At 42.3% G+C, this 24,716-nt stretch overlaps 2 protein-coding genes across 7 annotated transcripts in view; one reads left to right on the forward strand and one right to left on the reverse strand.

Moving 5' to 3' along the window:
- Positions 1 to 8,179, forward strand: part of PREPL (prolyl endopeptidase like) — a 21,423-nt gene extending 13,244 nt beyond the window's left edge. For all 6 annotated transcript variants that reach the window (XM_077175838.1, XM_054630316.2, XM_077175839.1 and 3 more), the window contains 5 exons: positions 1,313 to 1,529; positions 1,721 to 1,870; positions 2,817 to 2,943; positions 3,838 to 3,920; positions 4,801 to 8,179. In XM_077175838.1, coding sequence (XP_077031953.1) covers positions 1,313 to 1,529; positions 1,721 to 1,870; positions 2,817 to 2,943; positions 3,838 to 3,920; positions 4,801 to 4,881 — 658 coding nt within the window. In that variant the 3' untranslated portion in view covers positions 4,882 to 8,179. The remainder of the gene's footprint in view (positions 1 to 1,312; positions 1,530 to 1,720; positions 1,871 to 2,816; positions 2,944 to 3,837; positions 3,921 to 4,800) is intronic.
- SLC3A1 (solute carrier family 3 member 1) lies at positions 6,393 to 19,121 on the reverse strand. The gene is made up of 10 exons (XM_054630315.2): positions 18,171 to 19,121; positions 17,291 to 17,470; positions 16,192 to 16,346; positions 15,019 to 15,144; positions 12,850 to 12,969; positions 12,011 to 12,135; positions 10,693 to 10,891; positions 9,832 to 9,978; positions 7,665 to 7,781; positions 6,393 to 6,833 (listed from the first exon to the last, which is right to left on the reverse strand). Exons 1-10 carry the CDS (start codon positions 18,565 to 18,567, stop codon positions 6,393 to 6,395), a joined length of 2,007 nt encoding a protein of 668 aa, XP_054486290.2. The 5' UTR covers positions 18,568 to 19,121.
- Between the last annotated feature and the right edge of the window lie 5,595 nt (positions 19,122 to 24,716).

Genomic DNA, 24,716 nt, shown 5'->3' on the forward strand with positions numbered 1-24,716 from the left:
TTTTTTTTTTTTTGTGTACCTATACCTAATTATTCATATTTTCTTAGATTTTTTTATTTAGGTAGTTTTTAAATTTACCTCAGGGAAAAAAACCACAAAAGCACACTACATTTTAGGTTTCCTAAATCTACATGATGGCTGTATGTACCTTTTAATCTTTTCAAGTCTCATTACTTCTTGTCTCATCTTTGCTCAAGAAAAAATTTGGTTAGATGCTCAAATTGCCATGACATGTTATCTCCCTCTCCTTCTGAGAGCATTGTGTGCTAATGCTCAGTCTGTGTCTTCTGAAAGCGATTTACATTCCACAGCAACAACTTAGCATTTAACCTGCAGCCCTTATTCTTTTATTGGCTAAATCATCTGTCTCCAGTTTAGCTACAAATCTACCAGTTTTATCAAACTGCAGTGCACAACAGGCTTCAAATTTTTCTCAGTAGCTAGGGAAGATAACAAAAGAATCACTTTAGGGAGGGGAGGCAAGGGGAGGAATGAATAATTGTTGGAAATACCAGCCCCAAAACAAATTCAGCAAATATATTCAGTCTGCTGTACTCAGTGGCAAGCATTGTGCTGTTCTTCCTCACACCCCACTAAGAATCTTAAGATGCAGGTCAGTCCTACATGAAGATGGATTTGTCATCCAAAGATGGCATCAATCAAATCAAATAATCCATTTGAAACTTGAAACCAGAAGAAGAAGCCTCAGGTGGCTTAGAACCAAAATTGTGGTTGCATAGAAAGAGGTATAAATTATTTTTATAATTCTGTACTACAAAACATAACATTTCAAGTAGCATTTGAAATTCACAGATTAGGGGAGGAAAAAAACCCAAACCCAACTTTCTAAGAGTCTCAGAATTTAAGCTAAGTGGAAGACAATTCCTGAGAGTCTGGTGTGGAGCTCAGAAATACTATTCTACTGTTTTTAATAAGTAATAGTGTTAGTAATGGAAGTATTTGAAATATTTTTGTAGTTTCCTGTATAAAAAGATAATATTATCTGATTTTGTATTGCCTACAATGAAAATGTCATTTCCTAAAGTGTTGCTTTTCCTGTAGATTCCAGGACACAAGCACATGTGCCCTTCTACAGTTAGTATTTTCACCAGTCATCATGACTGGATTTATTTTGCCTTCATGTTTTCTCTTTTAGCCATAAAGAAGGGTAAAGGCAAAAATGGAGAAGAATTAATTGGGAAAGCAAACTGTGATGTGCCACTCTGTGGCTGCTGCTGTTCCTTGGTTTTCTGAAGCTATGCCATGTAATGTTTTCTGAAGAGACTCCAACTTGAATTGCATTAAATTTCAGGGGTGGAGGAGAGCAGGGCCTTAGCTGGCACAGAGATGGATGTCAGCATAATAAACTCAAAGGTCTCCATGACCTCAGGGCTTGCATCACGCTGCTGCACCAAGTGGGATTTTCTCAGCCCAAGCACACAGCCCTGGCAGCTGCCAGTGCTGGGGGAGTTCTCGCTGGAGCCCTGTGCAACACTGACCCAGCCCTGCTCAGAGCTATGGTTTTACAGGTGAGCTGCTGCAGACCTTGTACACATTATAACATTATACTGTGCTATCTCTGTTACTGTACCACTTTCAGAATTGGAAACATTCCAGTTCAAAGCTCACTCTCCTCATTTGTTTGAGAACATCTTGACTCAGATATTCAAGGTCCTCTGTCCTATTTGCCAACTTTTTTTTTTTTTTAATGACTTCTAAGGCTCCTTTCATAGATGTTCTAAATACAATGATGAAAACTCATCTCCCACTGACAATTGAGGAACAAGAAGAATGGGGAAATCCATTAGAAGATGAAAAATGTATGAAGTATATCAAAAGCTATTGCCCATACCAGAATATTAAGCCACAGGTAAAACTATGCTTTCTGTGCAGAATACTTCAGGCATAAAGTGTAGTGGTTTATAAGAAAACCAGAAGTAGATCACTGTTTTTTTTTAAAAAACTCCAATATAAATTATTTCAGTAATAATCTTAGCAATAGTTGGAGTCACGAGTGACTACTGAAATTAACCCAATGCCTTCTCCTAAATGATATGAATTTCTAAACTTGCTTTTGTTTTAGGACTTAGGAAGTAATAGATTATTGTGTAGCAAATATCAACATGCAAAATGCCTTCTTTTGTGGGGGAGTTTTGACATTCTACTGTGTTTTACTGGATTTTTTGCACACACAGGAGGAAGGAGGTTTCCACTGGAGGTATTTTCCACTGATGGAAACTACCTCCACCTGAGGTATTTTCCAGTGGAGGTGGGGGTATTTTCCACTGATTTAATACCTTTCTAGAGGTATTAAAACAAACACTTAAAGGGAAAAGGACCTATAGCTTTGACTTTGTCATCTCAAGGGAAATCTCTCTTTATTTGACAATGTGTTAGCTGGGTTGCACAGCTACCATAAGTAAAATTCTTACTATTTAAAAACCAACTTCTTGGCAGAAAGATTGCAAAAATAAACTTCCAACTATTGTTCTAAGGTAAACTATTACATGATTATTACTCCCTTTCTTCTTTTTTTGCAATCATCAGCAAGCAGACAGGCATCAGGCCTTTATCAGTGGGAAGAGGATGTTTTTATGACCTTTTGCAAGTGCATTATGCGTAACTGTGAAGTCATTTTTCAGACCAAAATACTTTTTGCAGTTAGAGTGATAAAACTCTTAGAAAACACTAAGTAATTATGAAATAGATGAGTTCTTAAATAAACCCTAACAAGTTGTATAGTAAGAGAAAAATGTGTTACTGTTTGAGAAAGACCAGTTGTCAAGTGTTTAACTGGTTTTGGTTTTTAATCTCAGTGCTATCCATCAGTTTTTATCACGGCGTATGAAAATGACGAACGGGTACCACTAACAGGAATTTTACAGTATGTTCAGAAACTCAGAAAGGCTGCACTAGATCATGCCAGCAGAACAAGTAAGAAAGGTAAGGATAAGAATATCACAGATAAATGGAGTTAACCAAAATCTTAATAGTCATGTAAATTAAAGACCACAGAGATTGACTCCTCCTTAAATGAATTCAAACACAATCCCATATCACCAGCTCCACAGCAGACTCAGAACACTCTCTGAGATGCAAAACCAAAGACTGGAAGCCTGTCAGGGGGCTCACTCTTTCCTAGGCCTCCACACAGGGCAGTTGTTGGATAGTGCAGAGTGAACCCACACTGTCACTCCAGCTGCTGACAGGGCCAGACTGCAGTTCTCAGCAACCCTTGGAGAAAAATCTTACTTTTGCTGCTATACAAAAACCTATTTTTCTCACTTTGCTAAAGCTGCAGGTCCTTAGTCCAAGCTAGAGTGACAACAAGGCCAAGGCACAGGTGCTTTTATACCTGAAATTTAACCCTTGCTTTGGGAGTTTCCAGCAAAAGGTACATTCAAGCTTGACAAATTTCTTGTACCATCCAGTCTGGGGAGAGGCTTTTACCATCATTACCAAAAGAGATCTTGAATAACCTTTTCTACATTTCATGATGCCCTGTCTCTGAGCAGCACAACTGCACTGGTTGAGAAATTGCAGCCAGTGCTGCAGTTGCTGTTGTGCTCTTTGTGCAGGAAGAAAAGAGCATGTCTTTCCAAAAATACTCAGAGAGAACAAACACACTAAATAGATTAATATTTTCCAAATATGCAGTTATTAGAAATACAAATAATTCATTCAGAAAGCCCCTCTACAATTCTCTTTTTCTTAAGGAATAATAGAAATTCTGTCAGGACAAGAAGGAGAATTAGCTATCCTTAAACAATTCACGTACCCACTTAATTTTTTCCTTGTCCATTCAATGTAAAGTGATCATCAGCTTCATTGTTCCAGGAAATTGGATTCCTAATATCATCCTAGATGTCCAGGCAGATGGCAGTCACTGTGATTCATCCTGGGAGCACTCACTGAATGAGGTATGGTCCCTTTACTGCACAGCTCCATAACATGGTGCAGGGGATATTTCCCCTCAAGGAATACTTCAGCCTCAGTAGTTGGGCAGACATTGAATGTATGTTTAAACTATAAAGAAAAACTGCTAGAGCAACTGCTGATTTTACCTATATATATATATATAATTTTAAAACCCAGCAATCTTTATATATAATTATATCTATTTTTATACATATATATATATACTTGTACAGATATAAAAGAGAGTGACAGAGTCAGATTACTGAAATAGCCTTAAAATAGTGTTCAATTCCCACTGTAATGTGCTAGGAGATTTGAATGAAAGGTTCCAAGTTGTGCAAAACATCGTTCCAGCAGGAAGAGTCTTGCTCTGTGGGGTATTAAGTGCTTAAAACTGTCATACTATTTACTCCTATCTTCCTCATTGTGTAAAACATACATGATGGGTTGGTTCTTTACATTTTGAAATGCATGATCTGTGCTATCAAAGCTGTTACAGTTAGCTTTCAAGAATTTGCACTTTTTACAAGCATGCTTGTTAAAAGCAAAATACTGCCAAGACCTAACATATTTTTACTGATGTCTCAGACTGTCACAGTTGGATACTAATTTTATTACTCTTAATTTTAACAAATCCTAGAAAATGTTAATTTGGTGATTGTGGCAGTTATTCCCAAGATGTATTCTTTCAGGAAAAGCTCCATGCTGTCTTAGGACAAGGTATTTCTAAGCATTAGTATAGAAAAGGAAGATTACTAGAATGGCTGCACAAGAGCCTGAATGTTTAGAGTGTGAAGAACTTTACCTTGTAATAAAATATTACCTTGTAATATTTTAATAATAAAATATTTACTTTGTAATAAAATATTTTCATTATTTTAGGTTGCAAGACACCTTGCTTTTCTGAACAGAGAACTTCAGGAAGTGTGCCATCCCCAACATCACAGCAGATCCTGCAAATAACTCCCAAACACACTGACCACCTGAGAAACTTACGGTCAGATTTGGATTTGTACAGAAAGCAAACACCTTCTCCAGAGGATCTCTCCTCTCAGATCCCTGCTTTATGGGCACAAGCACACAGAGCTGGGTGTGGCACTGCCTTACAAAAATACAGACCAAGAACTGGAATTCTGCCCTGCCAGGCTGTACAGAAGCAGCTGCCAGCAGAAATGAGTTTGTGCAGCAGCTCTGTTCACGTGAGCCAGCAGAGCAGCAGCACACAGAGCCCCACAGGAGAGCCACAGGCACTTGGCACAGGCAGCCTTCCTGTCCAAGGCACATCTCACACAAGGCAGCAGAACTCCTCCAAAGCATCTGACATTCAAGTCTCACTGCTTCCAGGACTAATCCCCATATGTAGGTGATGGGGGTTGCTGCCCTCTCTCTCTGCACAGCAGCCATGGTGTACTGACCATGTGGTGGGACTGACCAAACTGCAAAGAAAAGCACTCTCAAGAACAGGAATTTTAGCAGAACTCTGATCTGAATACATTAAAAATCTTTCAGTCCCTTACCTAGCATGGTAATCTTAAGAAGGAGGTGCCACATCTCTCAGGAGGACTAAATCAATGTGTCAGAAGATGCTGGAGTATCTCCAGAGGGTAAAACAAAAAGAATGCCCCCACTAGAGTAGCCTGATTCATAGCTTAGCTGCCCTCTGAGCAAGGCACGAATCTGCTGTGCTTTGCTTGTTAAAAGAGATATGTGGTGCACACCCAGGGCCACATCAGCCTCTGCAGGTGCAGTAAATGCAAATCAGAGCACCTGTACTGACATTCAGTAGGGTTGGTTCAGCTGCTTCCTCTGAACTAAAGTACACACCCCTCACCTCAGCCTTAGGGCAGGAAAAGAAATAAGAGAATGCAAACATATTCTAACTCAGCAGGGAAGGGGAGAATCAACTGGAAATGCAGTTATGAGTGTGGAATTAAATATTAGCTACATTTTGTTCTTTTTCTTTCTAACTTTGAGGACAATCAGAGTTATTAGATTTGACAGAAGAGGTGAAACATCACAACAATATACACTAGTCCTGCTTGTGTTCACCTGTTTTAGCAAATATAGAGCCACCCTTTTGGAATAATTTTTACAAATCTGCAGAATTCTAAAAAGTTACAATGAACTGCCACAGGCTTGGGATTCCACAGGAGCACTTACAGACTAGCAACCTCCAGGGTCAGCAGCCAGAAAGCAGCTGTTCTCTCTCCTCCCAAAAATACATGCATAACAGGACAGTTTTTAGAACAGGTTTACTTTTCTTCTCCACACATCCTAAGGGGGAGTTGATACCATTCTTTTTCCTTTTCATCACAAATACAGATACAAGACAATTATGTATCTGATTTTTCAGGACATTTATTCTGTACACAAATAACGTTTTAAAAGCTGAAGAAAATGGAGTATTTTTAGCATTTCCCTGAAGCTAATATCTTCTAAATTAACATGAAAGCACAGGTATTCTACTCCTCTACTTAACAGTTCACATAGAGTAAATTGAGGGCCTTGGAATAACAAGCTTTTTCTGCCACAAAACATTTCCCTTGAAAAGCTTCCATAGTATGAACAGGCTTTGCTGTTGTATATTCTAGGACCAGGCCTTCTCCCATTTCAGTTTTAATAAGTTTGGTATTGACCACTTTACCAGCATTGCTAAAATGAGTACTGAGTCTTACTACAGCTTCAGAGGGAAGGTTAGGAACTCTGGCCTGCAGGTCTGTTGCTGCCTCCTGGCCGAAGTTGAGCACCATCATGAAGACTCTGTCCAGCCCATCCAGCTCCCTGACGTACACGAACACGTTACTGTCATTCCAGACGTGGCACATCCACCCTCGGTTCATGGGGAGCTCCTCGTTCCGCAGCTGAGTCAGCGCTCTGTACAGAGCCAGGCTTGAGTTGGACCAGGCGCTCTGCATCTGCAAGAGTCAGCACCAGCAGGGTCAGCTCCTGGCTCTGCAGGGAGGAAACACAGCTCCCTTCTCACACCCACCCAGGCTGCTGGGAACGTGCCTGTCAGAATTCCGTGCTGACAGTGATCCCTCTTCAAATCTGTCTGCAAATTTCACTGAAAATCTGCTTTTTCTGTGCGCTTCTTGGCACGTGTGGAGTGGCAGTCACAGAGTTTATTGAGCATAACATTTCCCCAGCACTAAAGCGATTGCTTCCTCCCCCAGCTCCCTTTCAGTACTGGTGATTCAGGAGAAAGCCACAGCCATTCAAAGCTTGACACTGAATCTTTTTCATTGAGTCCAGTCTACTGCAGTCACTGGGTTTATTTCATGCTTTATATTTCTGCTATCTTAGCTTTTTTTTTTCTGCCTTCAATTTTGGGCAGCACTGTAGGTCAGCAAAATCTGTTTGATTCACTGCTCTACTTATGTTAGAGTCAGTCTATGTCAAGTTCTTGTTACAAAACCTGTGCTTTCTATAGCAATAGAAATGGGGGAAAAGAGACCAGTTTTCAATTTAATATCAAAAGGATTAAAAGGATGTTAAATAGCCAAATTGCAGCATCAACATCATAATTGTAGTTACTCTGCTTAAATGAATATAGATGAAGTAGGCTCCTTGTTGTGCAAGGATTTCCTTTTCTAATAAAACTTGTGAGGATTCAGTGTCTTTTTTTTCCCTTGAGTTTGTTCCTGCTACCAATGCTCACTACTACAAGGAAGCCAGAGCAAAATAGATACATTAAAATAATGAAAATATTTTGAGACCATTAGTTTGTTACACATGTAGATACCTACTTCCACATTTACACTTTGGTAGTCGGAGTTAACCGGTAACCAGCTGCTGTTCCCTTCAGTAAAACCAGCATTAACTTTTCCATCCCACTGCATGGGGGATTTCTCTGGGAGGGTTGCCTAGAAAATAGAAGTGGTGATTAGCATATTAAAAATTATTCTTTGAATAGCATGTTCTCACCTCTCCCAAATTATCTCTCTTTCAGTATTGCTTTCTTTGGTTTAAGTTAAAAATAATGAGGATGTAATTGTGGTCCAAATCTAAGGAGAAAATGAACCAAGACAGTTCCTGAAATGCAGGGGAGGGGATAATCTCAGATACAGCATTGCTGGGTAAAACGTGGAATTCCCAAATGACTCTTACTGGAGTTGCCATCCTTTGCAACAGATGGTTGAATAAAAGTTTACTGATGACAGCCAAGATATTCTGATAAATATCTAGACATGCAGAGAGTGAATATGTGAGGTAATGAGTCCTTAGAAGAGATGTCATTAAAATAACAGTAAACAACAAGTAATTGCTGTTCAGTGTCTGTTATTTTCTAAGTATTGCACTTTTCACCCCAGAACTCTTCAAGCTTACATTTGCAAGGGGTACAATTTTGACAGGACTGTTTGTGTTAGAAAGGTAAAATTATTATTTCCAAATGCAAAACTATTGAAAACTGGCTTTTAGCTGATTAAAAAGTGTCGATGTAGAAAAAGTCTGAAGTTCTCATTTTGAAGAATTCAGAAAAATTCTGAAAAAGCTTCTTCATTGTTACTGAAGAGCTGCCAAAAGATCTGACACTTAAATTTAATGATATAAGAGGGCATAAAATATTTTGCACATACTTTGAGTGTTTGTTTTCCATGAAAACTGTTTTTCATATAAAGGACACTTTTCAATACAATCTGTCAGAGCAGCAGCCTAACAAAAGAAATTGTCACTTTGCTTTGTGACATTATAAATAATGGGTTTCTCCTTTTTAGCATATTCTGAAAAGCAGGGAAAAAAATCCTAAGTTTTCAACACTGGTAACACTGCCTCTCATCTTTACCTCTTTCAATGTCTCCTGAAGTGTTTGAAATGCTGGGACTAAAGCCTGTATAATCCTGAGCAAATACTCTCCATTTTCCTAAGACACCCCATTAATCAGGGAGCCTTCCTCTCCAGCCTGGATGAAGGGTGGGTTTGCATTTGTTCCAAAGCCCTGAGCCACAGGGTAGCCACTAAAAGAGAGTGAACCCTGAGGAGCTCAGGGTGAGCCACTTTTCTTAAGAGAATCACTCTGTCAGCAGTAATCAGCAGCAGCAAGAAAATGCAGGAGATACTTTGACCTAGGGTTTTCTCAGAGGAAACGAGATTTCCTTTTAAATCAAAGAATCACTTCCCCATATCTGAATCAGACAAATCTGGAGATAATCCTGTGCTTTAAGTACTTCTTTCCCTTTGATACAAAGCTAGCCAATGCCATGTCTAACATTGCCAGCAGCTGCCTCATTCCCTAACAGGCTTTCCACAGGAAAAGCAGCATCTGCCGTAGGACCACGTTCTCATGGTGCTCAAATACAGTCAGGAGAGGCAGAGGTGAGCTGCTCCCTTTTGGCACAGACTATGCATGATGACCGAAAGCCACTTCTGCTTGCCACCAGGTAGCCTGCCCTTCGTGCAGATCCCTTTTTCTGAGCTTGGGCACACCCATGACAGCCATGGCTGGGACAGAATCAGAACCATGATTTCCTTTAAATAACAGCCAGGAAATAATGGACTCTGGCACGATGATGAGGGCACTTCCATGGGAGGAAGGAGATGGCTCTGTTATCTTCCCTCATGTGTCTGCAGCACAGCTCTCCTAACCCCTGGCCAGGCCCAGAGCTGGCACGTGCTGTTCCTTCTGCTGAAGCACCATTGCTGGAAACCATGCAAGACTGATCCAGAGAAAGACAGAAATCAGCATCCATAACTGAAGTCTACCAGTTCAGACACACATCCAGGCCTTGGTTCTTGTCTCTGGCCTGGCCATTTCCACATGCTGTACAGAGGTTTGCCATGAGGAACATGGAAAACCATTTAAGCAGTGAGAACGACTGTGTTTGGTTAGCGAAACAAAAGTTCTTGTGTTTTTGAGTGTTCTGTTACTTGGAACTAAACAACAGCAGGACCAGAGTTTACATGCTCTTCACTTACATTTTCTGATGCAATGTTCTCCATGCCTATTTCTTCACCATAGTAAGTTACAGGAGTGCCAGGGAGGGTTAAAAGCAGCATGTTCATGACGTTGATGTACTCCTTCCCAATCCGAGTTGAAATCCGATCAGCATTCGGACTTCCAACCTGAAGAAAATGTCATTCTGTTAAACACAGATTATAAAATTTCATGCATATGTGAAATTGATTAACTAATTTAACAAGGTAGTAAATGTTTTGGGGTTTTTTCTTTCCCTTCCAGGGCTCTGAGGTACCTTGATGCCATTACAAACTTCTGTTCCAAAAAATTTAATACACAGAAGTCCTGCCAGCAGCACATGAGGCAGAAGTGAGGAAGAGATGACAAATAACAACTGTCCCTGCTTACAGTTCTCTGCTATTTTCTCTGTTGTGTGAGGACTGCTCTGCTTGCTTTAAAAAGATCCTTTGCACATTCCAAACATGCTTCCTAGGAAAAAGAGGAGCAATGTTTTAAGTTAACTGCTCTCCACTGCCTGCTCTTCTCTGCCCTAGCCCTGGGCGAGTTCCAGAATCCATTGCAGTGAGTCAGATTATGGTAAAAGATAATTATCCCAATTCCATTCTCACTGGTGGTTTAGCCATTGGAGACACTGAGGGAGAGGCATGATCATAAATTCCCTTCTGTCATCCTTGCAAGGGGAGTGGAAGGGCAGCAGAGCTGGACAGTGTCAAGGACTCCAACTAGAGCAGCTGAGAGTTTTCACAAGCTCAGCCACAGGCCCAGGCTGCTGCTGATCCCACTGAAATCAGAGTGTGTGTGTGGTTTCTGTCCCCTACAGGAACAAGCCCTTCCTATGAGAGTTGGTCTAGAACTCTTACTGCCCAGTTTGGCCATTTTCCTGCAGGCATGTTTTTCATCCACGAGTTGACAGCTTCAGAAACACTGTTGCCTGATAGATTTTTCATGTTAATTAGGTTGAAATTGAAGGGAAAATCTGCTTCTTGGATAAAAGTCGTTCCATAATACATCATTGTTGCTTCAATATCTTCCTTTTCATCATCATCAGAACCCATAAATCTAAAAAGAAGTACACAAATAGCTTTTTTGGCTCATTTTTGGTTACACAGAACACAATAAAGCTAGAAATGGTTGGACACAGAGCATTAAGAATTATGGTCACTTCCCCCTCCCCATCTAAAAAAGATTAATACAGAGAAATGGTAAGGCAGACAAGGAATCAAGGAGCAGTACTCCTTGGAAATTGCTGGAGAAAAATCTACAGGAGTCAACACAATGCTAAAGTATCTGACTGAGGTTTTATCTTTTTGAATCCATGTCCACACACTCCATTCCAGCAATTTCCATGCTTTCCTTCACAGAAGAGGACCTGAAGGTCCCTCAAGCTGACCACGAGCCCCTGGGCTGCATTAGGGGAGCACTGCCAGAAGTGAGGACAGTAATCCTTCCCTTAGTCTGCCACTAGGGCCATTAGGGACTGAAACATCTCCCCAGGAGGAAAGGCTGGGGCTGATTAGCCTGGGGAAGGGAAACCTCAGCGGGATCTCATCCATGTACTGAAGGGAGGGTGCAGTGGTGACAGAGCCAGGCTCTTTTCAGTGGCGCCCAAAGCCAGGGCCAGAGGCAATGGGCACAAACTGAAACACAGGACAGGTGCTTCCCTATGAACATCAGGAAACTCCCACCAGCCAGGGTGGCTGAGCCCTGGCACTGGCTTTTCAGGGAGGATGTAGAGTCTCCATTACTGGAAATGTTCAAAAGCCATCTGGACAAGTTCCTGGACAACTGGCTCCAGGTGGCCCTAAAAACCAGGGGGTTTGGATCAGAGAACCTCAGGAGGTCCTTTCCAAATTCAACCTTTCTGTGATTTTAACACTCTCTGACTGTGTGTCTCACTTCAACTGCACCATTAAAACTAAAGAATAAATCAGTCACAGGGTTGATAAATTAGTACCTCTGACTAAAATGTTTTCTTTTTCTGCTCTACCCTTATACAGTCCACAGATGGAGCAGAGCTAACAGGGCCAATTCCTTTCTGCTTACACTGGGGAAGAGACAGTACAGCCTCTGCACTGGAGGATTTGCATTTCTGTGGTGTATTATGTTAGTAAAAAACCATTTTCTTGCTAGCAAGAGGGAGATGAATATTAGAAAGGACTGGCCAGCTGTGCTGGTTACCTGTATCTGCCAGGCTCTCTGCTGAACTCATCCATGGTGTGACGGAAGCTGCGGACGATGTCATGCAAACCAACTTGGGTGGTGGTGTAGTCATGGTAGAGCTGGGAATAGGCTGTGATACTCTCCTTAAAGCAGGGTATAGTACTTCACATTAGTTCACCAATGTTCTAGGTTTCACAGTTCTCCAAATTCTCCCCATTCTTTCCTGAGACAGTGCACCAGTCATGAATTTTTACTGAAATGAGTTCAGCATGCTAACACCAACAGCACAGAGCTGAACTGCACTTGAGGAACTCTGGAGTAGCAGAGGACTGATAATTCTGGATCCCATCCTTCAGCAGGGAAAGCCCAGCCACAGCACTAACCAACAGAGCCCATCTGGAGCAGTGAGCACAGCATGAGCTGTGGCCTCAGACCAGGCTGGAAAGATGGGCAGTGCCTTGACAGAGTAACACAACATCATCACCACCTTGGAGCTGGCCAGCTGCCTGTGACTCCCAGCTCCACAGGAGAACAGTCTCATGGTGCTGGCACTACCTGGCAACAACATCAAGTTCACTATCAGAGCAAAAGCAAGTAACATAAACAACAGTGAATGTGTTTAATCACCTCTCATTGCCACACATGGCCTATACCAGTGGTTTTTAGTTATGCTCCCGTTCTTACTGGGGCTTCCTGGCGGTGAGTGCTCTTTGTGCAGAGTGCCTGGGACCCACCCGCCTCCCAAGGCTGACCTGATTTTCCTACAGCCACAATTAAGACCCAAAAGAGTCAAAGCAGGCACTCTTGCCTCCATAGGAAAAGCAGGAAAGAAAGCAAAGACAGAACATAAACATTACTTCATTCTGAGACTTGTTCACTGGAGGCTCATCCCGGAGATGTGTTGCTTCTAAGAGAAATTTAACAGTGCCAAAACTAAGTCCATCAACTCCTTTGCCGAGCCAAAATTTGATAATATCCTAGATAAAAGCAAAAATTGAAAAGTCTGAGTAAGCCCACTCCATTTAAAATAGTATACTGTTAAAAAGAAAACTAAACTTGTAAGGAGGTGTTAATACATAACAATTCATTTTTTGATTTGTACTTCAAATTTTTCTAGAAGCTAAAGTGAATCATGTTGACCTAAGGTCAAATTAATAGCTAAATAAAGTATATCTTACTATTTCATTCATACAAAAAAAAAAAAGACTGGTCTCTAACTTCTCCCATAATTCAGGAGACCAAAGCCAGGGCATGACTCACTAAAAGCAGTTTCTAATCTCGTCCCTCAACACAACTGGGCTCATGCTAAGTGATGTTGTTGATGAACACTCATGTCATGGGTGCACAAAATTAGAACACATTGATTCAAATATGCAGGAATATGTTGTTCTGCACAAACCTTGTGCCACCAATTTTATTTTACACAATAGAGCTCTTAAAACATTTGTTCTTTCTTACTTGACTGATGTAATTTTGAAAATTTTTTTCAGACTTATTTGTTGATTCTCAGGAATATAAGAAATTATTATCCAACAATTACAAATGCTATTAATTTGAAATTTCACTATCAAATTCCAATGTTAGTCACTATTAGTAAAACTATATCCTACTTCACTAACTATATTAGTACAGTTTTAATTGCCCCAGTTTTAACAAAGTTCAGTGCCTCTTGAGTGGTTTCTGCAAATGTCCTTTCAGCTGTAATACTTGTCTTCATCAGAGGAAAAAATAAATTTTTATATATATTTTAAAAAGTCTATTGACTTGCCTTTTTAAAACATATGAAGTACATTTGTCTGAACAGGCTGGAGTAGAATTAGTGCACACTTAAGCTGTACAGATTTTTGTTTGGCAAATAAAGACTGCCTCACTGAGCTGCACTTTCTCATAGCACCATTCTGAAAGCAGCAGCTCTCAATATGGTGTCTGTCCAATACTGAATCTACCCAAAAATGTCCATGCTTAGACCTGTGCTCAGCACAAAGGCAAACCCGGGTATCAGCACTGCAAACACCAAGCACTGATGTGTTTCTCACTGGCACCAATCTACATCTATTTACACATGAAAGCCACAACATGCTGGTTACTGAGTGTGGCTGTTCTTGGGTGCCCTTGTGCTGCTGAACCAAAGACTTGAGTTTCTCTGCAGAAGTCCATTTGCTTCCTGCTCAGTTCCCTTAACCTTCTGGAACAGGATTCTGAATTAAAACACTAGATAAAAATTATTCTTTAACATGATGTTCATACACATTTACCAAAGGTTGGTGTTACCAGGACAAACTACCCAGCTCTCATGTTTTCTTTTTTTTTTTTTTTTTCTTTTTTTAATAGGAAATGCAGCATCTCTTTGCTACTGGAGTTTCGATAGTTCTCACTGTGTGCCCGAGTTAAAAGGTGTGACCAGAAGCGTTTTGTCTCTTCAAGCTCACACCCCGTGGTGAGGGGAGAGGCCCGCAGAGACCATCCCAGGAGGACTGGGCAGCTGTGAAGACCAGCGCCCAAGGAATGCACCACAATTCAACAGAACAAAGTGACAAACGCTTACAGATTCAATTAAACACATGACGTGGCTGTACTACCTGCTGAGGGATAACTTAGAGAAAGGGGAAAAAGAAGCAGCAGCTGTCCTGCTCCCCATATTTTAATGAATTCCACATTGTCAGCAAGGAAACAGTGCAAACAGGAATGAGATTCCATCGGAGCAGCACCATCAGCACCACTCTCACTGTGAAAACACTCATGTTCCCCCTAGAAAGTCATCAGACACGTGGACAGATCGAAACTCACTATCTCCCCCTTATCAACAAGCCCAGGCATTCCTTGTAATTCAAATCAGCATTGCCTCTGCTTTCCCGAAAATGCAAACATCTCTCTGCTAAACAAGGGCCATCCCTCCATTTGACTGGCTAATTAACAACTCTTTGTATCAACAGAGATAAAAAACTTCTCTGCACTTGCCATTCTACACAGGCTTCAGTGCAAGAGCTGCTCTGGGTTGGCTCAGCACCTGGGGGTTCCACACTTACATGGATTTCTTGTTGGACAGCAGCGTTGCGAAAATTTAAGTCTGGCTGTTCCTTCCCAAACTGATGGAAATAGCATTGTTTTCTCACATCGTCAAAATGCCAGCTGGAATTCCCAAAGACGCTCACCTGCTCAGCCAAGGGAGAGAGACAATCAGAACTACTAACTTAACAAACATTTCCTCCTGTGCACATATTAAACTGTGTGGCATTACAAGCACAGAATAAAGCACAAAATACCTAATCAGTGGGCCACATTTTGAACAGATTTTGGTAGCTATGATTTTCATTTCTTTTTGCCACCAGCTGCTCTCCCTTTAGTTGTGCTTTACCACACCTATTTCTTGTTCAGTATTATAGATTTTGAAAATTTTTTATTAAGTTAACTTTCATTAGGAAATATCTGGAATAGAGGGGAAAACATGCGTGGGAACATTTATTTTGGAATTACTTCTCCTAAAACTTATTTAAAATAGCTTTGGTTAACTTAGAGCTTTCTACAATTTAGTATTATCCCTTTGAAGGGCCAACAACAGTCAGCAAGTTAAAAATGTTAAACTTTATCACCATCTCTCTAATAAAAGATTCCAAAAGCTAAGAAAGTTCTTTAGACTCTTAAGTTTAAAGAGAAACTATACAAATTGGTACAAAGTATTAACTCCACCTGGAGTTTTTAGAATATACAAGTTCCTAATCATGCACCCACTGGTTCTAATCTAAAATAAATCTATTTGAAGTTGGCAACACACTTTCTGGCCTGAGCACTTTCCAGAAAAAAGGACAAAAGCCAAGACCACATTGTTTTGTTGTAACCAACCATGACTTCAGAATACCTGACACAGTTTCTAGAACAGAATACCCATACACAGAAGGAACAACTTGTGCCCAACCTTTTTTTTTTTTTTTTTGTGTGTGTGTGTTTGTTTAATGAACTAAGATTTAACACTGAGGAGAAGAAACAAAAGTAATTTTTAAAATTTCACTTTAAGTAAGAACTTTTCAAGTGATCTCCCAACCTGGTTTTAATCTTAATCTGCACTAACTCAAGTAGTAACATCAGTTTGTGCCTCTCACCAGTCACTTATAACCCCGTGTACACCAGGAGAATCATGTTACAGCTGATTCTGCCCTGTGGCACCCAGCTTGGGATGTGTGTGTGTCCCTTCCCGTGTTTACCCAGTTGTTGGGAGGGATGACTGAGCCAGCAGCCTGCCTGCAGTCCTGCCAGATGTAGTAGTCCGTGTACTTCCCTGTCCGATTGCGGCTCAGCTGAAACCACCGGTGTTTGTCACTTGTGTGGTTTGGTATTAAATCCATTATCACCTTTAGCCCTTAAAAATAAAAACAAAAACATAAAAAACCCCATCAACCCTCCCCCTGCACTACAACATTACATTTAGCCTTTTAAGACAACATTCGTATTTTTTCTAAATGCGGTATCAGCGGTATTTGGGCTTCCTCCACGCCAGAGGTCTGGTGAAGGACAGTGGCACAAAAACCCCACAAAAAGTACCAGACTACCAAAACAGTTAGACCTGACTGGTGTTTGCAAGTAGCTGGAACACAGCTTGGGAGGGAAAGGAGAGTGGAGAGAACAATCAGATTCCTGCAGTTATGAACCACTTTCACTACCTCTGACTTCAACATCTGTCTTGCACCTCCCAGGTGAGAAAGGCACTTCACCAGTTGGACTGAAACACACATTCTACAGTAATCACACATTCTTCATCACCCTTCCTAAATAACAGACATTTTATTGAAACCTCAAATATTTTCAGACTTGCAAACCATTTTCTGTTCAGTTCAGCAGCTGTAAGAAGAAACACCTGAGCAAACATTTGGTTTGAGGCATAAAAGCACCAAAGCAAGGATGTGAGGGCAGGAAAGAAGCATGTCTTCCCTCATGTTCAGTCAGACAGAAGTGCACTCAGCTTGATCCCAGCCTTCCAGTGCCCATAAGACAGGCCTCAGGGAGCATGGATGGCTGCCAGCCCACCACCCACAAACATCCTCCTTGCAGAGAGCATGCAGCCCCCTGTGCTGCTGCTGTAGCTCCCTGTGCCCTCTGTCCTGCTTTCAGCTCTGCCCCAGAGCCAAAGGGCAGGAGAAGGCAGCCACAGAGCTCACATGGCTGTGGAGCTGTCTTGTACCCTTTGCTGGCACCTCCATCTGCTCCTGATTAATGCCACCATGAAGGCAGTGCCAGGTGCACAACCTGAAGTCCCCATGAGTACCCATCTTTTTATCAGTTACTTTGCTTGGAGGTGCAGCTTACCTTTGTCATGTATGGCTGCAATCAGATTCTCAAAATCTGTCATTGATCCAAAAATGGGATCAATGTCATAGAAGTCTTCAGCTCCATATCCAAGGTCTTTTAAAGGGGACTTAAAGAAAGAGGTGATCCAGATGGTTTTAATATTCAAATATGTAATATGGTCCAGTTTTTCTTGAATACCTATTTAAAAAGAAAAGGACATCATCTGTTCAGGAAAGACAAAAGATTTTTGTTTGTACTCTGGTCCCTTTATCTTCCTGACATGTTACTATGGTATGCAGCTACAGGAACAGTTTCTGCCCTTCACCTGCCAGTACTGTACAGTGTGGCTATCACTCCTTGTTTATAAATGCACTGTCCATTTTGGTGCCAAGCCTCCCCTTTCTGCAAGGCAGTCTCAGCTCAGCTACTGATAAGTGCCATTGCTTCCTTGCTACCAGGTGCCCCATCTCCACGCATTTTTACCAGCTGATAACACCTAGAGCATGAAGAAAACAAGAAGTAACACATCTTTCTCCCCTCTTTGTCAGTTTTAGTTTTCCTTAGGAGGAGCAGCCAGCAAACATGACCAGGTGCTCAGCACCATTCATCCTCCTGATTTTGTGGAGGTGTCTGACTCTGGCAGCAGCTGTGCTGCTGCTTGCTCTCAGCACCATCTCTCGACTTCCTTTCTAATTCCACACTTAGACTTGACTTGAGCAAACAGCTCCTGGATTTATTCACAACAATGTGAGCTGCTATTAACGTTGCCTGACAACTTCTCTTACTTCTCTCCATTAAGGTGGCTTTGTCCATTGGACTGTACTTTTCCACTGGTTTTCCTTTTCATATAACACATACACACACAACTGCTACACAGCAAGAATGAAACCTGACTCACCTTTCAGATCCCCATTCCCATCCATGTTGCTGTCCCTGAAGGAGCGAGGATAGATCTGATAAATAGGACTGGCCTGCCACCAGTCCAGGCACTTTGGAGAGAGAGCAATGATGGCAATTGTGGCACACACCAGCACAATGGCACCAGCAATCACCAGCCAGAAGAGGATCTCCCTGGTGACTCTGTAGCGGGCCTGGCTGGAGAACTGCAGCAAGACCTCCTTTGGCATCCCAGCATAAGGCTTCAGCACTGTCTCCTCCACAGCCCCCGGGTCCACATCAACACTGCACGTCTTTGGCGTTTCTTCTTGGCTACCGGTGGCCGTTTCCTTGTCCTCAAAATCCTCATTTTGAACAAATCCATTGTTCTGCACGCCTCCCTTCTCACTCAGCTCCATAGGTAAGCTCCTAGCTCCCACCTCAGCTGTTTTACTTGACAGTTCTTGTCCTGGAGACTCTGGCCACAGCACCTTTGTTCAGTGAAATGGGAAACAGTGCAATTAGCTATTCTGGGTTGATAAACAATCCTGACCAACTGGTCAAAGTTCAAAAAGGGACAAAAAGGGCAAAGTGCTCACGATGTTCTGCATATTCGGCATCTTCAGCAAGATAACAAAATGCTAGGAGAAAGAGCAGTCCTCCTGGGAAGTGAAGCCTATTGTTGGTACCAGCTGAGCACAGTTATGTTTACTCTTGCTCTCTCCACACTTCTCTTCCTTTTGACAGCAAGGGGAAATTCAGGTTTTACCAGTATCAGATCTAGTAAATATGCAGCTTTCCAGACTGGTCATAGTCTCCCCTGCCTGAAGCAGTCTGAATATGGATAGTTTAAACACAGACAGCAAGAGACTGAAGTGTTGGCAACACTGGCCCGAATGCAACAACACAAACTAAGAAGAAAAGAGTCAAAGGCTGGTTGTGTATCTTTTTCACGGTTTAACTCAGCTGCCCCAGCCCACGCCCAAGCCTAAGCACTACCAATGCTGTGGTACATACCGATCCTGCGACTCACAGCCGGGTATGTGGGGTGGATGGCTACACCCAGAGCCAGCCCCGGGGCAGGACAGGATAGCTCTGCACAGGCAAAACTCAGGAGAAACACCCACTGCCCACTATTAAAATCAATCCCTCCATTAAAAGAAAAAAAAAATTAAAAATTAAAAAAAAAAGTAAGAAGTAAAAAAGGGGGGAAAATAAATGTGTATAAGAATCTTTCCCTTCTCCCTCTCTCCTCCCTTTTCTGCTACTCTAGGCAGGAAAAAGCACTGCCCAAAGTCTGCACAAACATGCACATCTGTACACATCTGTGTGCCCTAAGCCCCAGGTGCCTAAAGTCAACATCAAGATATCCCTTTCCACCAGCACCCCCTGCCCAGCATACCAAAGGACACACCAAGCAATACAGATTTGCCAAGGAGCTGCCTTATCACCTGTAAAACTCCTACCTCTGACCATAGGGTCAGGGTCCTAAGAAAACTCTTGGACAGTGCAGTGGAAACAAGGTTGGGTTGTGACTCAAAAGAAGTGTTTATTATGTTTGCCTCAAGCCATGAAAGAAGTTTATAAACTATGGACTGTAAGAAGTCCAGCATGCAATATTCAAATGACTCAAAAAAGTGTTATCTCTTCAGTAGCTGAGCTAACAACAGGTACTGGATGCCGACAGATTTAATCCTTCCTCTTCCTAGCAGCAGTACCTGGCAGTGTCAGGCAGCTGTGGGACCATCTGAGATAACAGCTGTAGTGCCAGTGCCTGTAATCCAGTAGTGCCAGGAGATCCAGAAGTGGGAAATGATTTGACACTGTTTCACTCCCATTTAATGACTCTACAGTCTTAACATCATCATATCAGTAAGCTGTAAAAGTTTCCAGAGAGGCACTGTGCACTCAGGGCGTGCACTTGTATTCAACACAATGCCAGTGACTCCTCACTCCATTTCAATTGTTTAATTTCAGTGTCTTAACTTGTAATGAAAGTACAAAATGTGCAAATACAGAATTTTTGTTAGACTGCATGAAATACACCTCAAGACCTGGTACTCCCCAGCTTGCTTTTTCCCCCAAACTCAGAGGAGTTTAAAAGCATAAGTATCTTCCTGCATACACAAAAGCTCCCTCAGTCACCCAAGCACAGCAAAGCAAGTCAGAGGCAAGAGCAAATGGTAGCCAAAATACAGTCATCTGCCACAGATGCATGGGTCTCATAAGCCGAGGAGACTGAGGACAGTCAGGTATAGAGTATTACACCCACCAGTACTGCTGGAATCAAAAAGAGGAAACTAGCTCCAAGTATTTCAGCTCCATCAGTAAGCCAATAAACTCTCTGATGATTATTGCCTGCATGGACAAGTTTATTTGATCTAAGGACACAGCTAGCTTACCCTTGACACACATACTTTTACAACTGCTAAAGGCCAACTGAGCATCTCACTGGTCAGAAGCTGCCACTGCTCTCTGTGTGCGTGGTTGGGAATCCATTCCCTTCCCCTTATTCGAGCATCTTGCAGGAGCAGCCTGCTTTGTGAATCCTGCTGTGCCAAAGCCGGGCCTTCAAAAGAGCCCCTCATGTCCTAATGTAATCCCCAAGTAACATTAAAGGCTTATTTATACCTTAAGTAGGGCAGATCGGGTCTTAATTGCCAAGCGTCTGGCTGAAAAGAGGAGGATTATAGTGCTCTGATAGATAAATGCAGCAGGCGGGAGGCGGAGGCCATGGATAGATGAATCCAGATGAGTCCATGTGGCTGCAGGGCACACAAAGCTCCAGCGACACGATCACCGTGAGGGTGAAACAGAGCATGAGCCACGCTGGAATGACCAAGTGGCAGTGCTGGTGAGCACACAGTCTGTAGAGCCGGGCTGAGCGGGCTCACAGCCGCACCACAGGCGCATCCCACACCAGCTCTGCCCTGCTCCACGAGAAGAGCTGAAGCGCAAGCAGGTACCAGCGGAACACAGGTACACTTAGGGTAGACACCCGGGCCTTAAATCCTAAAAATTCCTCCTGAAAGCTTGGAGAAAATATACAGCCAAGGAGCTTAAAATAGGTCTGGATGATCAGCTACCAAAGACCCAGGAGAACGAACACAAGAATCTGGGATTGTCTCCTGTATGATTTTCCTCACAGACTAAAAATAAAACCACACAGGTATTTTGTTGTTATTACAGACCTACTTTTTTTCCTCTCCTCATCCTGAGGAGTTGCTTGCCTTAAAATTATTTGATAAAGGAATAACGTAAACTTCATCTTAGAAAGGCAGATCACCAACAATTCCCACTGAGCTTTAACTTTTTCCTTTTAAAACATATTTTATGTATGCAGGCATTATGCATCTGGCTTGCTCTCAAGCAATTCTGAAATGGTTCCCTCCTGAGCTATTTTACAGTTTAGCGGGAGTAACTAGCCAGTGTAACTGTGTTAGCAGAATCCACTGAAAGGCATTAAGTAGTAAAGAAAACACTTCATATTCTGTGCCAGTTACTCTGTTTACCTCGGGGTTAGGTAGGGAAACAAAACCAATCTGTATGTGGGCAGTAATAGCTGCTATCTCCACACAGATTGCCATGGTTATTTCTGTAAGATGGAGGGGTTAATTTTCACAAGTATTTCTTATATATAATTATTTAGATGCACTGACTGACTTAGTCATCTACTGTTTGATGCTCTACAAATGCCAAGTAGCTTGCCAGTTCCTCAATACCACACATATTATGCCGAAAACCATGCAGAGGGGTGATTATGCACCCTAACGGGCTAAGTGTAGGAAGACATTTATTGTTAAAAAGTTCTCTTGCTTTATGCTTTTTCATTAAAAGGTTTGTTACCACTGGAACTCTTCTGACATAATGCACTTTAAATATAACCTCATTATTTACAGAACCAGGGCCAGATTTACAGGTATGTAAAAAAGGCAGACACCTCAGCAGCAGCTTTACCTCCCTCAGCAGCTCCCACAAGACTGATGGATAATCTGACCTTTAAAGCTACCTTTCACTCAGCACTAAGAAAATCCTCCCTTGACCTGGAGGGCAGCTGTTAAGAGAGAGAAGGACTAGGGAAACAAGTTTCTGACACAGTATCTTTTACCAGGAGCATGTCTGAAGTTTCTGCCATCAGCCTGAAGTCCTGGAGGTGGAAAAACGTAATTGCACAGGACACCTGTGACAGGCTTTGGTGGGGGTTTTGTTACTTTTTTAATGCTCTTAGTCCACTATGGACAATGTGATTAAAGGTTCATGTCATTATAAACGCTGTAATTAGCTACTGCTTGGCTCAGGGGATATTTCAGGGGTAGGTTTCAGGGGAAGGAGGCACCCAGCCCCTGCCCCCCAAGGCTGATCTGCAAGGCTGGCCTCTCCCACTATTTTTAATGAAAACAATTAACCACTAATTCCTGCTGTTATCATAGCTGCAAGAACAAGAGCACGCAGCACTGACTCCGGGATGCTTCCCCCAGAGGGTCAAACACTACATACAACCCACAGAAAAACAAACTCGAGGTTTGTTGCTTCTCCAGGAGGACGCTCACTCACATAAACTGTGCTCATTTCAATTTATACTCTTATCTTTGTGGCATTCATCTGCCCCATTTCTGTCCTAGAGGATGACAACTTCCAAAGGATTTTCTTTTCCAACCTACTCCTCAAACCTTTCCCAGCAAGAGACCCAGACCTTGCTCTTCCCCTTGAACGAGCTGGAGAGGTTCAGCATGGTACTAAATCATGGCAGCCTGTTGAAGTTTGGATGGCTGTAACTCAAGAGTGACCTTGTGTTACTGAAACAGCCCTGAAGTGGGAGATCTGCAATACAGACAGCACAGCCAGGCAGCCCAACAGGAAGCCAAGGAGAAGCTCAAAAAATAAAATGGCATTGCACTACATCATCACCACACCCATCCTTTGGGCTACCAAAAAGACAGCACCCCACATGCTGCATCTGCCTTTGCCAAGGCTTATCTCTGAGAACAATTCAAATCCACTGAACAGGAATCTGAGGAGCAGGTTTTGGTCTGCTGAGCACAAAGCACTTCTTCTTATGGAAGAATGAAGGATTTACTGGAAGGGGTTGTCAGGAACCAGCTGTCACTACATGAGCACACCTACTGCCACACTATACAAGATGCACAGCTTTTCACAGTGCCTCAGCTTCCCCACCTGCAGGAATCACACACACAGTATCAAAGATATATTTGGTTCTCCATATAAATTTACTCCTTTTCCCTTGTCTCTCTCAGTGCATCATGATAGGCCCTCCTGCAAACAATTTGCTTTTTCACAGGTATCAAATCAGTGGCAGGTATTCCATGATGAAATGTTCTCAGGTTGTGCTCCTGTGAAATAATTTCCTCCTGGAAGAGCTCAGTTCATATCAAAAATCTCCAGTCAGTACAGAAAGCTTCACTCTCCAGTACTGAATTGCACCCCAAGGTTCTTACAATGGCTGCTTCTGACCAACAGTTCACGGACTCCACACCAGACTATTCACAGTCTAGCAGCAGTAATGGGTGTCAAAAACAGAGTGAGCACTGGAAGTGAAACCAAAGGACTGAAAGCACACATTCTGTAAGAAAACCCCAAATCAACAAAAATCCTATTCTTCCATCCAGGACCTAGCATGCTGCACAGCAACAGCTGGCACATGCAAGGGTCTGTACTCAGGGAAGGGGCTCTCTGACCAGCACAGACTAGACCTCTGTATCAAGAATTAACATTCCATAACTACAAGAAGTATTTTCCAGATATACCATTCAGTGTGGACACAGGTAGCAGAACTTCACCTTAATTTCACATTCACCTGAATGTGCTACAACTGAATGAAGACAATCTTTACTTCTCTAAGTTGCAAGAACTGCTATAAACTCTAAGTACTACCCTCATAAACACTGCCTAAAACAAGTTTTGTTTTGGAACCATCTGGCATTCAGGATCCAGCCATGTGGGTGAAAGCACTGCTTGGTGCAAGGTGAAGAAAGCATCACCTGCAGCGAATACCAGCCTTTCCATTTTGAACTTCATGAGTCCATGGAACTGTGTGGGCTCTTCAGTGCCAGATCTCACACTGCTTATCTGCACAAAACAGCTCTGGCACCTCACTTGTTCATGCTGGTGAACCAGAGGCAAACAATCCCACATCCTGCAAGCACTCACATAGTGCATTTAAATGCCCACTCCATTCTCTCCACTCTAACAGAGAAGCAATTCAGCATCACACACACCCAATCCCCCCTCCAAGAATAATCAAAGTACATTTCTGCTCCTCATTCCACATCTATCATGGCAGTCTCTCACAGCTCTCATGCTGCTAGCTCTGCTATGCTCTTTGGGAGTCGGTTCTACCAAGTACAGGGGAGGAGTGCAAACTGGTTTTATCCTGAGTGGATGCCCTGCTTGCATTTCAAAGACACATCTTTCAAATATTTGAATACTGCAGGCTTAACTGGAAGACAGCTGTACATCTTCAAGTCAGTGATAACACAACACCCATTTGGTACATATTTTTCTCCTTTCCCTTCATTTAATACAAAATCTTTTTATTTAATGCAGTTCA

This window comes from Agelaius phoeniceus, chromosome 3 (assembly GCF_051311805.1).
Source record: "Agelaius phoeniceus isolate bAgePho1 chromosome 3, bAgePho1.hap1, whole genome shotgun sequence".
Classification (NCBI taxonomy): Eukaryota; Metazoa; Chordata; class Aves; order Passeriformes; family Icteridae; genus Agelaius; species Agelaius phoeniceus.